Source organism: Aedes aegypti, chromosome 2, assembly GCF_002204515.2.
Source record: "Aedes aegypti strain LVP_AGWG chromosome 2, AaegL5.0 Primary Assembly, whole genome shotgun sequence".
In the NCBI taxonomy this organism is placed as follows: Eukaryota; Metazoa; Arthropoda; class Insecta; order Diptera; family Culicidae; genus Aedes; species Aedes aegypti.
Window position 1 is genome coordinate 26,350,665 of NC_035108.1, and position 15,484 is coordinate 26,366,148.

The 15,484-nt window shown below is 36.8% G+C and overlaps 1 protein-coding gene and 1 long non-coding RNA gene across 2 annotated transcripts in view; one reads left to right on the forward strand and one right to left on the reverse strand.

The window, feature by feature from the left end:
* LOC5573480 (protein eiger) overlaps positions 1–14,176 on the reverse strand; it is a 56,426-nt gene extending 42,250 nt beyond the window's left edge. Inside the window, exon 1 of the mRNA XM_001654580.2 lies at positions 13,724–14,176. Within this exon, the coding sequence (XP_001654630.1) occupies positions 13,724–13,897 (174 nt within the window). The 5' untranslated portion in view covers positions 13,898–14,176. The remainder of the gene's footprint in view (positions 1–13,723) is intronic.
* LOC110675406 lies at positions 7,562–8,478 on the forward strand. Its single transcript, XR_002499453.1, has 3 exons — positions 7,562–7,766; positions 7,830–7,943; positions 8,003–8,478. It is a non-coding gene; the product is annotated as an uncharacterized LOC110675406 (long non-coding RNA).
* Positions 14,177–15,484: the final 1,308 nt, after the last annotated feature.

Genomic DNA, 15,484 nt, shown 5'->3' on the forward strand with positions numbered 1-15,484 from the left:
TGGCGGATCCTATTGGAGAGTATCCATAAACTTCTTTAAGTAAGGGTATTTTTGTTTTTTTTTTTTTTTTGTGGAATTTCTGCCTGGAGCATTGCTTGGAGATATTCTTAGAGTAGGGACGTTCCGATATTGCAAAGTATCGAATCAAAGTATCGATATCACCGATATATTGATTCAAAATATCGATATAGAGTAAAGTGGGGCAAAAGTTCGAGTGGGGTAAGAGTTTCTTTTTAAGATTTCTAGCTCAATTCAAAACAAATCGCATAAATGTCATGGTGGTTCGAATGTTATTCAAATAAGAAACTTTCATTCCAAATATTATAAAAATCGATTGAGATTTGGAAATGTTATGGCTATTTGTTGTTTTTCGACGTGAATATTGTAATTTTTGGTCAAACTTTCGATGCATGGAACCAAATGAAGATAAAATATTTTTCAATATTTTATGTGAGGGCGTTTCTAGGCCTATCATAAGGATGCTTTTACGTGTATTAGTTTTTGCATGAATGATTGAAAAAAAAATTTGGCCCATAGCGGGGCAAAAGTTCGAATCTTCGGGGCAAAAGTTCGACCCATGTATAAACTCACGGAAAAATTTTCAAATTGCCTGAAATCTATATATTATCTTAAAATTTAGCAAAATTTGCCTGATCGTGCGAAAAATGTCACAAAAATTTTACATTTCCACTTAGTTTTGCGAAAAACTGCTATGTCTCCGGTGTATTACAATTACCCCTATTTTGGGCACATTTTTGATGAAATTGATTGATTGATTTGACTTTATTAACGAGATTTTTAGCCCTGGGCTAGTTCATCTCGGGACCAACGGCTTTACTTCCCTTCCGAAGGAAGTCGTCACTATAACTTTTTACGTCATAAGTGACTATGTCGGGGATGGGATTCGATCCCAGGTCCTCGGCGTGAGAGGCGAGTGTTCTAACCACTACACCAGGTCCGTCCCCCCCATTTTTGATGAAAATTTAGTGTGTATTTTTCTGCAAACATAAGTTTACGGCTGGTATAAAGTATGACTGGCATAAAAGTATTGATATTTTGTGTTTTAGCCAACGAACTTTTGCCCCACACTAGATTTTGATCCCACCGGTGGGGCAAAAGTTCGCTTAAGACAATCAATTTCGAAACTGTTATAACTAAAAATGGGTAAATATTTTGACACAAGTTTGTTCAGCAAAATTATAGCCAATATCTTGAAGGTTCGCTGTATGGTATTTGTTTTGTTTCATCTGCTATTATTTTCTTGGAAACTTGGATTATACCACTAAGGTCGAACTTTTGCCCCACCTTACTCTATCGGAATATCATATGATAGGTGCCGGATCCTATGCTTGGCAGTTTTGATTCACTTCGGCAGTTGGCGTTTTCGTAATTAATAATCAGGAATAATAAGGAATCTTGCTGTAATCAGGTTTTGACGTTTTGAAGTTTTTAGTGTACACGACGAAACACGTGTCAAATGTACAAATTGATTGGGTAAACGAGTTCAGTTTGCCTTAGAGCGACGGTGTCTCTCAAGGGGCTCCGCAGCTTGTAGGTTGCGCCCATCTAGCGAATAGGAAGTCGTGGGTTTGATCCCCACCGGAGCATGTGGTTTCTTTTCACAGTTTCAATTTCAATTTGTACATTTGACACGTGTTTCGTCGTGCTTCTTATTGCAAAGTTTCAGGCAATTCTTCCGAGAAAAACCCCCTATGCCAAAATGAATCATGGAAGTGCCCAAGTAGCTCTGCACCTTATATATGAATAGAGCGAATTTTTTATATCGCTTAGTAACCTACCGTCTAGTTTCCTAACTTTTGCAAACAATCCTTTGAATACTTAAAATTACCGGTATCGGTCCAATATAGACATAAATATCTTCTTCCAAGATACAAGGGTATTCACTTAAGAGCGTAAATCACTGCGTAAGTCATGCTAAATTGGTTATATGAAATGTTTCATGAAACTGCGTAAATAATCAATGAAACCTTTCAGTAAGTTGCAAATCAATCGTAGAATGCTTTGGTAATGTCGGTGTGTCACTATGGGAATTCCAAATAAATACAAATATTATGTTACGAAAATTGTTACGGAAAAGGATGAAAACCCATTCTACTACAGAAAATTGTAAAGAATGTGACCGTTTTGGGTACTTTACCCTATGATCCAACTCTGAGCACATGAGAGAAAACCATTCTGCTATTAGTCATATATAGAGGAACTCAATTTGTATTGTACACAATATTGCGTAAAAGTCGTTGTATCGGTTTAAAGCTCAAAATAAAATAAGTCAGGTCCACTCCCAAATTCAACTGTGAATTTAAAAAGGATATGGAAATGTAACACGCATAACACAGATAACACAGAATACACATACACATACAAGTGGGAGGATCGAAATGGGCAATGGAATAACGATTGGAAGAATTGAAGGGAGGAGCAATTGGGGGGGAATGGAGTCTGGGAAATGGGAAGGGGAGGTAAGGATTTGGGTATGCCACGAGGAAAACTGGATCAAGTCAGTCTTTTCCACTTGAGACTTGAAGCTATCGAGACGTACAGTAAAGAAACACAAGTGTCCCAGCGACTTAGAAAAAGTATTAGAAGTACCAGTGGTGATATAGTGGTACTATATAGTACAGTACAAGTTTTATAACCACGCCAGGGAACCCGTGAGAGTCAGGTAACCTAACCAGTGAAGAAATAAGTGGCATTTGTGTACCCTAAAACCTCCCCAAATTCCCTTTAGGACCCATTTGGTATCGGCTAGGGCCGTTTATGGTTGCCATACCCTCCTGCCAAGGATACACCCGCTTGAGAAGCCCGTGGTTCGAGCCGTTTGTAGCCAGCATACCCCAAAACCCCAGTGCCATCACCCACGTGGAAAACCGCGATTGGGTTGTCCACCCGTGAGCCACAGCCCAGAGCCAAATCATCCAGCCTGCGACATCGAGTGACCCCATAGCAGTGTGCGCCCCGCGGAATCTACCAGGAAGATCCTCCCCTGCCGGCAGGCCCCCTTTACACATCCACACCCACACATTCACACAAGTAAGTGAAATAAAGAGAAGTGTAGTTAAAACTGAAATCAAAAGTGTTTGGACTTCTGATCAGCGCTGAGAGCCGACCCTGTAAAAAAAGAGTTTGGGAACCCCTGGTGGCTAGGCCTTTAAGGTCTCGTCCCCAGCAAGCGTCTCGGGTTTAACCTGGTGAGAAGATAACAAGAATTGATATTAAAATAGAAGATGCTGGACAAATTTAGATGTACACTTGCAAATTAAATCAATTGCAAATAAAATGTTGGCCATTTACGTCTACGTGGTTTCTGTTTACGTTGGTCTCGTGTTTAGTAAAGGTAGTTGAACCGAGTACACGGGGTACATTGCTCCTTGTAGCATGTGAGATAGAAATTGCACCTATTTGGCTTTGTCATGCAGCTCCCATTAGTGATCCCCATTAAATATCATCTCCACGTATTGCCATACAATGGTCACTCAAATTATGCTCATATAAAGATCATGAATATTTCCGTTAACACGATACAAGCAAAAATATCCTGAGTGACCACAAACAGTACACTGGCTCTCATTTATTGCTGTTTCTTAGGTTGAATTCTGGTTATTCGAACGAATAATGAATGCATCAGTTTATCCTCCGGCGATAAAAAAAACAATTTTGAGTTCAAACAACAAATCATGGTTGACTGTTTGACATTTACAGTGGATAACTAGATTGTATTTCTGTGATTTGACATTGCATAGAAGCAGAAGAGGAATATTTCATTTGAAAAGTTTCATTGCTAAAGTTACGCAGGATTTCATTTTACGCCAGTTTTAGTGAATACCCCTATTATTTTTTTACGATATATCGGAAGGAAATATCGATATCACCGATATGTTGAATAGGAAATATCGAACAAAAGTATAGAATAAGCAAAATATCGATATTCCGATAAATCGGAAATATCGGAACGTCCCTACTTAAGAGCAGTCCATTATTTACGTATGAATATCGTTGGTATTGCCTCATGGTAAGATTTTTTGCATGTAAAATAAAAATTATTTGTATTGCGTGAATGAAATTTCAAAACCTCACAACCTTTGCGCAATTAATGAGCGGCCATTTAGTGAATTTTCTGGTCGTGATTTTGAATAGTGTTCTTGGGGATGTTTCCAAATGTATCTTTGAATTTTTTAAAGGTGTAGTAAGATTCCATAGATGAATTCTTAGAGGTATGTTGAGGCAAAATATATTTGTTGAGATTTCATAGGTTTCCAGAGGAATTCATTGATGAACTGTCAAAACCTTAGAGGTTTTTAAAGGTATGATTAAGGATTCGCTGGAGGTTGTTGAAGAAATTTCTTGAAGAATTAAAAAAAATATATATTTAGATGAATCTCACGATTTTTTTAGGAAATTTGTGGACTGTGGAGCTACCCTTTTCCAAATTCCTTTGAGAATTCTTTGAAAACTCCAGAATGAATTCATTTCAACGAAATTTGGAAGATCTTTTGCCAACATCCAAAAAATCTTTAAAAATTCGATCGATCTTTTTTATATTCGTGAATTCTGAAAACAATTAAAAATTGAATAAAATAAGATTGATTTCCGCAACTCTAGGAAAAAAATAAAATCTGGGAAGAAAGTTTGCAGAAGTCAGATTGTTAGTTGCACTATAATAATTATCCAAAATATTTACCATGACGCAATTTTAATTAAATATGAATACTAAAGATAATTCTTTGACGAATTCGAATCCTCTGAGCAGAAACTCAATAAAAAAGATTTTAAAAGGTAAAATACTCAATCTACTTTCAGATTCTCTTTGCTGAAGACAATGTTTGAAAAACTCATACAAAGTTTTAATCTTAGTACCTAACAAACCAGTTAATTTTGTTTTAATTTTTAATCGGCCAGCACTGAGAACATCGGACAACTCGAAAGATTTAGATTTTGATATCGGTTTCGATTTTGATTCCCTAAATTGTCCGGCTACGCCAGTGTTTTTATTCGTAGGTATCGTTCGTCATCTTGATGTCATCAAGAGGTGCTTGTTCATCATGCCATCTCTTAGTTAGTCGGCCCGTTATCCACCGTGTTGCAAAGACGCAAACATTACATTACGACTTATTCTTGGCGATGCACATGTTCTGTGTATTGCCATCTACATTTTAGTGTAGCCCAGAGATGATTTTTATGCAATACTAGAGCATGTAAATTTTAATTTTTCAATAAACCAAGTGTTCTGAAAAACCCAAAGTTCTATACACATGTATCTTCATACATTCAATCAATCGCAAAAACCGATATTTGAATCACCCTAGCAGGAACAAATCTGACAACGTGTCAAGGAAAACCGACACCAAGCAGGCGTGTCCAATCCCACGTTAAATTTTACTAAATTAACTGCTCTGATATGAAGCCGTCGGCCTCATTTAAGATCCATTTCCATTTCTCCCCAAAAATTGCACATGACGTTTGCATGACAGGAACGGCGCGGCGGCGGAAGGAAGATTTACTGATGCTACGGATGCATCCGTTTTGTCTCTGGTTGCGGAACATCTCGTAAGAAACCGGTGAACCGGATCATCTTGTCATCGTCGTCGTCGCCACTCGGTAATCACTTGTCGCTGTATTTCACAGCATGCTACGCAGATTTTGCCAAATGAGTTTGACTCTCGATGGAATGGGGATTGGTGGGTTAGTCAAGTCAACCCTGCGGCAGGAAATCTGGTTGCAATGTTTGCGTGGATTTGATGCAAGCAGGCGGTGCATTATTGCAAATATTTGGGCAAAAAGGAAATGAATGCAAGTGGCGACGATGCAAATGCCTACTGCGCATTCAGTTCGAGTGCCACAGCTGGAAACCTCTGGAAACTGAATGTAGGCGGTAAGCGTGAAATGCGATTTAAAGTCGACTTGCGGCGGTATTAGCAGTAGCATGTCTGGACTGTCTGGAGGCAATTTGCGTAGTGTATTATTTTGGCTGCAAATTGAAACTATTATGATGCTTTCATATATTTTGTGAAGCACCGGAGGATCATTTGACTCCCACGTGGATTGAATAATTAAAAAAAAATAAAACCTCATCATTACGCGATAGACTACAATATTGTGGAGACGCATGGTATATTTTTGATGTAAAAACATCGCCCTTAGAAACATGTTTAATCAATTTAGTTATAATTATGGTCCAATGGTCCAGCAAGACACATTTTTAGATAAAAATTAAGAAGATCTTTTGAAAGGAATCATCTTTCTTTGAACTACAGTTAACTATCCATAACTTGATATTGAAGAAATTATCGAGTTGCAGAACAGAAAACCAGTGCAACTGCAATCCAAGCGACCATTGAGTTAGCCATGGAAACCTAATTTTACTATGTTAGAGTCAAGCCTGATTTGCTGCTGAAAAGGAATCGCTAAGGAAATTTCTCACCGAGGCCAAGAAATTACTTTTCAGCAGAGAAAACTCAATATCGACATATGGAATATCGATAAGGAGAGAGTTGACTGTTTATTATTGAATTTCATGGATACTATGCGAAAGCTTGTATAATTTTCACATCGTACATCATTAAAAAATATCACATAAGGTAGGTGTACTAATTATGGATGAAATATGTCAGAAGGTAAATTTACGTCTTCTTTGATGCACATAAAAGAAGCGAACCATATGACATAAATTAACATCTGTTCTTAAAATTACATGACAACAAAAAAACAAAAACAAGAAAATACCAAAAAAAATCTGTGCTTATCTTGCTGTCGTTTCCTCAAGAATACGTCGACCAATTTTCATGTACAGAGCCGGAAATATTTTGAAAAAACTTCAAAACTCTTACCTTTTACTGCTATAAACTAAGGATACACATACGACTGGCAACAACTTGGAAGAGCTGGATGATCGTTGCTTGCTGCACATATAAACGTTTTCGTACACTCAAGAAAACCTTCCCCTTAAAAACAGGTGCATTTGCACATACGTTGCTTACCCGCATAGAAAAATACAGTTTGCCACGTATTCCAAACAGTAAGTTTCATTTATCTGTAAAGGTGAGTGTATCGCAAACAGTTGCTATTACATTGAACAGTATGAAGTCCAATGCAATATACCATTCAAAGCTGTTTATGTAATCTAAATCAAACTGTAACATTATATTATACTGAACAGAAATTGTTAAACTGTATAGCAATGCAACTCGTTCGATATGGTGGAAATGTAACACAACATTCAGGCAAATGGGTTTGCGCAACAAACTAACACATGAGCACTTCACTATGGACCAATGCACGAGTTCACTAATTTGACGTTTGAGCGGTGCCGAATTCACTCGTTGCCATGGTCACATAAGTAACACGGCACCGCTCAAATGTCAGATAGTAAATTCGTGCATCGGTCCATATATTACTGTTTTGAAACAGTTTGGTGAACCGTTGCGCACGCTTGAAAAAAACTATCGCTGATTTTGGTCTGTGAATTAAAATCTGCCTTTTTTTTTACTTAAAAAACGCATATTAATGTGTACATCTAAAAAAACCGTTTCTCTATACGGTCAAAATGTGCAAAAACAAAATAATGAAAGTTTTTTCAATAATTTTTCAATTAATATGAAAAGTGAGTAGTATGTTTTTGAGCGTGCATTTTTCTGCATCGATGCCGAAACCACAAAAAAAAAACAAAATAAAAAAAATTGTTGTCACCGTTTTGTTGTCCCAGAATAAATATCGATTTGATCGGGAAGAGGTTGGAACAAATTGGAATTGTAAGTAGTTGAACGTTAGTTAAATATATAACAATATATTTATAGTCTTTTCTTCTATGGCAGCTCAACAGCCCGGACTTTATAACATCAACAAGGAAGCACGTAAAAGCCTGGTGCCGTCGGTGCCGCAGACACCCCAAGGTGCGGTCAAACTACTGTCCACAGCCATTGTTGCTCGTAAGTAAGATTTTAAACAGTTTCTTTTCCAATTGTGAAACTATTCATTCGTGTTGCAGTTGCTGTTAAACTGGACCACAGATAAACCGGACCAACGTAACAGCCATTCATCTCCTGCAAGAAAAAATCAACTGCCATCGGAAGTCTATCCAAGCGCCAATTCCTACTAAACCGCTGAGAGTGGAATCGATAAGCATTTTCCGAAGTTCCGCTCCTTGATGTGCTGAGCGGCAACGGGCAGACGACGACAACGCATAGAATTTTCCCGGGAAAGAGAGAGATGGATTCTTGCAAGTGGCGTGGTAGGACGAGCTCTAAAAAAACAAATATTAGGAGAGATTTTCAGCATTGCATTCAGGAGGACAACTAAATATGAATTATTTTATTTATTAAAATTATTCCCATTATTGGGTCTTTGCGCAATAGCTAAATATAATCGGATAAATTTCACAAAATATGTTAAATTGTTTCATATCAGAAATAATGAAACAAAAATAACATGCAGTATAAATAAACTTCAGACAGAAACAGTAAAGTTATGCTTCAATTGCGTGAATGAGGTTTCAGATCTGTACATGTTCCAATTAAAGTTGAGTTTTCTACACGTATCTACTTGCTTCATTATTTCTTTTTAAAAATCATCCGAAAATGATTATTGTTTAGATATTAACATATAAGTACAGTACAGAATACGGTTGAATTACCGTAACATACCATTTATGAATATTTACACATACATTATCCGTTTTCATTCCCATTTTATAGTGCAACTATTTTATAACTGTTTGCGTTGTTGTAAAATGTGTGAAAAAATTAACAAAATACTCATCATTTGTGAAACTGTAAACAAAATATTTTGTTCGTGAAAATCAACGTTTTTAAATGGTTACATAACTTAACCGCCTATTCCCCATATTGTGATTTTTCCAATAACCATTCACCAAACTGTCAAAACAATTTGTGGTACGGTTGGTTTATTGTTTTTTTAGGTGTTATATGGAATTGTTCTAATATTGTCGTACATGGTTATGAACAGTATGTGGAACAGTAAGAATACAGTTCATAATTATGCGGGTAATTTTGCGCTTTCATTAATTTTATTTGTACCATATATTTATCACATTTTTATTAAATACCTTTAATTTGTGTAATGCATACATGTCATTTGAGTCACATTCATAGTATGTGCAGACTTTGAACTCGTTCGCATCTCGAACCACACAGTGAAAACGAAGATAGCTACCGAAAAAAGTTTCCGCGATATCGTGCTGCACGAATTACAGCTGCCTGTCGAAATTTTGGATACATTTGAAGGTAATTGCCTATAAATTGAAAATAAACATTGTTTAACATGAAACTTCAACGTTTATGTATGTTCTTTAAGGTGCAAACATAGATTCTGATCGCCTATCGCGAATTCCAAGAGACGAACTGGATGACGTATTGACGGTTGCCGGAACAACAGCCAGCGAAAACATTGCTTGGAACATCGACGAAATTTTCCGGCGAATTGTCGAGTGGCGCCAGGAATCTGTAAGTAACTGTGTCCATTTTTCAATTTATTGGTTCTTGTTGTTTTTTTTTTTTCTTCACAGGGATTTGGCATTATTGGGTTTGAAGACGTCGAAATAGTAGAAGATTGGTTGGCCTGTGACATAGACATCTATAGACTCCTTCATTCTCACGGGAGTAAGAATTTGAAAACACTTTTAATTGCTTCTTTTTCGGCAAACGTACACTATACTATGGGATGACAAATCTTCAACGTGTAGCAAGTAATGATGCTTACATCAGATTACACTGCTTTGATAATCAAACTAACCATGGAATTTCACTATGTTTACGGTACATCCCACCACATTATGTACTGGTATCTGATTTCGACTGCAGACATGGTAAAACCAAGCGCATTTTTGGTCTGCTGAAAATTGCCGGTGCGAGCGTTTAGGATAACCCCCTAAAATGATAGTTTTTACCGCACAATTTTTTTGCGTGTAGATTTTCTATGAGGTATGTCGTCAGGAATTTCGGTAAAAAGTTTCAGAAATTGTACGATGAATTCCTAAATTTTTCTAAAGTAATTTAGTATATTTTTACAAATTCAATTTAAACTGAAAAAATCGTGATTACGACCGACATTACTTCCGTAAAATAATAATTTGATGGGCCTCCTCCAGGCCCCCTCCAGAAAAATATTGTAGCTACGTCAATGGCAACAATATTCAATAAATATTTTGAAATGGTCTTTTATTAGGTTTTTTTTAAGGTGGTGTCTAAGAAGAATTACCACTGCAAACGAAATTCTACTTCCGTCTAACTCACATTTTCTGAAATTTCTTTGCAGATTTATAAGCTTCAAATTTAAAAAGTGGTAAATTGAAAATTTTCTACATTATTTTTTTCTTCAACACATGATGTTGATGCCTTTTAAAATGATCGTCAATTGCTTTTAACCGTTACGACTTGGTTGACCATTATTTTGCAATTTTAATTTGAATCAAAAAATACAATCCAATCATTGTAATCCTACAATCGTTTTCAGGATTCTTTCAAGTTCTGGCTGTCTATGAGTCGACTATAAATTGTAATCCTAATGCTTGTAAATGGTTCAGACTTATTAAAAACAATATTTTTTGCATGTTGGATCTTCGAAAACTGTGTCCGTTTAATTTGGATGTGCCAACATCGCAAGGTTCATTAGCTTATAGAGACATCGAGTGTCGTAAAAAACATTGTTTAGTAGCTCAAATGCTTTCTTTGTTTAATCCTTGAAGTTCGAGATTTTATAAAATAATGATAATCCCTGAGGTTCTGGACAACTTTGCCGAAGATGCCATCTCAAGGCCCAAACGCAATGATAGCGGAACGGCAACGGAATGCGGAACCGGTTCGCCAGCATGTATCACAACATCTCGACTGAGCTGACAACGAATGAAATTGGATCAACACTGAGTCGACAAGCTGATTATTGTTCATGCTGGCGAACCGGTTCCGCATTCCGTTGCCGTTCCGCTATCATTGCGTTTGGGCCTTCACTGTGTTTTATTTTCTCGATTCCATGCGCTTTTTGAATAGCGCCCAAACCATTGATTTTAGCGATATAGTTTGTTCGGAGAAGTTTCTTGGTATATTAAAGCGTAACTTTTGACGAAAAAAGTTTTGTGATCAATCCACCTAGCAGTGAGATAGAAAAACTATTTTTTCAAAACATTTAGATAGAAAAAGGTGTCTTCGGCAAAATTGTAGAATTGACTATTTGAAACAACTTTGTCGAAGACACGATTTTTCTATCTCTTATACTTTTTGAGATATATGCCGTTGTATGTGAATGGCCTCTAAAAATCATATTTTTTATCAAAACTTTTTTCCAAGATTTTTAACATTTTTTGTGTTTTCTACAAAGTTGTTTGTCATGAAAAACCCCGTGTTTTTGCTGAACATATTATCACGCTATCTTTTGAAGTAACAAAGTTAATCATAAATATCTTTTTTTTTAAAGGGTAGTTTACGCCTCTATAACTGGCTTCGGCGCAAAATGGCACAGACAACTCTTACAAATCATGAAAGTACCATATCTCCCCTTTCGACAATTGATAAAAACTTTTGTCTATAAGCGTCTTTGCATGGGTTTTTACTATCAAACAAATAAGCCTTATTAAAACGAATTCGACTGATAATTCTTTTACTTTAAGAGATAGAGAGGTGCAATGTTCAGCAAAAACACGCGTTTTAAGATCTTCTACAACTTTGTAGAAGACATGAAAAATGTTAAAAATCTTGTAAAAGAGTTACGAATTTTTTAACATAAAGTACATAAATTTGTATGAAAAAACTCATTTAAAATCATTTTTGTTCATAACTTTTTACTTAAATTTTTAACATTTTTCTTGTCTTCTACAAAGTTGTAGAAGATCTTAAAACGCGTGTTTTTGCTGAACGTTGCACCTCTCTATCTCATAAAGTAAAAGAATTATCAGTCGAATTCGTTTTAATAAGGCTTATTTGTTTGATAGTAAAAACCCATGCAAAGACGCTTATAGACAAAAGTTTTTATCAACTACCGAACTCGAAAAGCGCATGAAATCGAGAAAATAAAACACAGTGCATCTGTCTAAAAAGTCAGGATTCTGCAGTATCCGCAAATCCGCCTTGTGGCAAAATATCCTATTTCTTGGCTTAAATGATGGTAGCCCTTGAGCTACTGAACTACTTTGCCGATGACGCTATCCTTCTATGTGGTCAGGATCCTGAAAATCCTGGCCCGAATTACATAATCTTACTAGTTATCCCGGCAAACTTTGTCTTGCCATGAAGTAGGCTGTTGTAAATCGTCATATAATTCACATACACAATGCCACATTAGTCTTCTCCCGTTTTCCCGATTATTACGGAGACTTTACCTAAACTTTTTCATTGCACTAATCACATCGCATCCCTAGTCGAGTGCAACTGTGAAAAACTTACGTCAATCCGTTCATCCGTTCTCAAGCCATTTCGTGACATACAAACACTACTCCATTTCTATTTATATATATTATGAAAATTGTAATTTAGCATCAATTTTGAAATTACTGTTAAATCTATCTGTTTTGCAACTTTTCGAAAGAAAACGAGTATACTGAATGCTAAAACTTTAAATACCATGCCTTGTCACTGATTTTATTGCCTTTTATTTATGGTGGGTCGCGAACATTACGCTAGACGGCTAAGTCACCGACAAACATACGTAACACTGTTGAAATTTACATCGACCACTGTGCCTTAAGTAGTCCTCAAACTTAGGAATCTCCTGCAGAATCAATTTGTGTACGCAAAGCACAGCAGCTTCCACAAGGGTCAATCACGATCTCTGTTGTATATTTAAAAGAAAAATACTATTTTGCATTGTCAAGGTATCCAAGTATCACCATGATTTTGATCAAGTTTACTTTCATTGCTTTTGAAACACTTGCCGACAAAACGGATCCACTACGAGCAATAGCAGCCAGCTCCCTGTACTTCGTCGTCATATAGTTTGATTTCAACGCACGCACTAGCTTATCATTATTATGACTCTCTGAGTTTTAAAAGAAATTTCCAAATGAGTCATATTGCTTCGGTCGATCGTATCGGCTGTAGTATGGAAATGGTAGGTAATCGGTAAAATTTCTGTTATACTCACACTTCCTAATTGCTAATTGAGGTCTTCTTTAGCCTAGTGGTAACGTCCGCGACTACAAAGCAAAATCATACTGGGTTTAATTCCCAGTCGGTCCAGGATCTTTTCGTAACGGATTTTTTTTTTGACTTCCCTGCGCATAGAGTATCATCGCCACACTCGCCACATGCCACTTTGGCAAAGAAGGCTCTCAGTTAATAACTGTGGAAGTGCTCATTGAACACTAAACTGAGAAACATGCTCTGTCTCACTGAGGACGTAGTGCCAAGAAGAAGCAGAAAAAGAAAGGGCCATCTTCAGCACAGTTACAAATCATATGGTGAGTTTCAAAAAACATATAACTCGCCTTACGATTTGTAACGTTGCTGAAAATGCCCTAAGGGTTAAATGGATTATTACATAAAACCAAGAAAAAAAATGAATCTGCACTATTTTGTTCTCATACAAGCTACAAAACTTTAAAGTTAAATTATACTTTTTATCAAAATAAAAATTATGTAAGAAAAGACAATCCAACAATATACAAACACGATCATACCCAAAATAATCAAAAGTAGAAAACATAAAAGATAAAAACCATTGACCATAAGGCTCAATATTCTACTTTTTTGTGTTTGCTCACCTCCAGTCCAACGACGCCCACCGTCAGCCCGAGCAGGACCACAAAGCCGCAGATAAGCGCATATCTTTTCACCGATTTTTTGTCCACACATTCCTGGGGCAGATTCTCCAGGGCATTCGGCGCACTTAGAAACGGCTTCAATGACTCGGCAGTCATCGTTGCGCTTACTGGCATAGAATATTCTTCTTTTTCGTTTTGGGAAGCGTACAATTTTCGATAACAATTAAATCACAGTTTACACATTGCACAAATTTCTAGTAATTCAATTCACGTTTTCTTAAAGCACATAGGATATGTTTGTTTAGCACACAGTCGAAATATTTGCACTTATTCAAACGAAATATTGCAAAAATTTAACAATGCAAAAGGCAATCACGTTAGCTGGAAGCTAAAAAGCGTTTGACCATCGCGAAAGTCGGCGTTCTACTGAGGAGTGATCGTGACCGGAGCTGACTTCTTAGAGCACATCCTGAGACGACGGGCGAGGCGAAACGGAAACCTAAGAAACTTACGCCCGATCCGACCGAGAGAACGATCGCAATCTCGATCGTGGCGATCTGTTTGCTGTTCACTCTCGTTCCGAAGGACTGTATCGGAAATAAGTTGGAAGCATATTTAATAGTCCCAAAAAAAAGTTGTGCCAAACTTATAAACCATTTAATGATTCTAAGTGCTGAGCGTATCCGTCACAATCAAAATAGTAGTGCTTGTTCTCCTTAACTAGCAATAGTATTCGAAAACTTTTTGAAACAATCACCATATACACTTTTTTATAATTATGGAGGAATTATGTTTAAGAAAAACACTAATTGAACTTTAACACTTCACTTCACTTTTACAAAAGAAAAGAGAAAATACTAAAAATCACTAGTAAGGCAAGAAAATACATTTCAACTCTAATAATTTGCTTATTTTGACAAATAGGCCTATTTTGTCTGCGACTTGATTTTTACTTACTGAAACATAGCTGGTTGAGAAGTTTATTGGTCTATCACGAAGATTTTCCAGAAAACCAAAAACAAAAAGATTAACTCCTACAAGCTGAGTTTCAAGCGTTTCCATCTTTTCCCGATACAGTCCTTATAGAAGTTCCTTATACGCACCGCTATCGCGCTGATGGACGCGAACCATGCTTCCTTGCGCGCTGTCTATTCCAATGTTTGGACGATCGTCATCATATGGGCATGATATATTTTACGTATAGATGAGATATTTAGAGAGTCGCCCCCTCTCGAGATAATGTTGTTGACGATAGTGTAATATGATGGCCTGTGACTCTGGTAGCGAACACAGTCAGGAGAGTTCATTCATCATTTCTCTGGGATGGAATTTGGATTGGGTTGTTTTGGCGGATGCAGAAGTGAAGATGAGAAAATTTAATTGGTAAACAATCATTGCCACTGAAATGTATAGTGATACGATGGGGTGTGGATTAGGTACTTGTTAATTTGATGAACATCATGATTTAGCTACTATCGACAGCTTTGATATTGATATCGCCCAGCCAACATTTTGGTCAGGGGCCTTCCTTAGCCGAGTGGTTAGAGTCCGCTGCTACAAAGCACAGACATGTTGAAGGTGTCTGGGTTCAATTCCCGGTCGGTCCAGGATCTTTTCGTAATGGAAATTTCCTTGACTTCCCTGGTCATAGAGTATCGTCGTACCGTTATGAATCGAAATACGGACGCTTAAACATAGTATTAACTTCAACACCATTTATATAATTAATGATATCTGTTTTCATAAAGGTACTGTGATGAA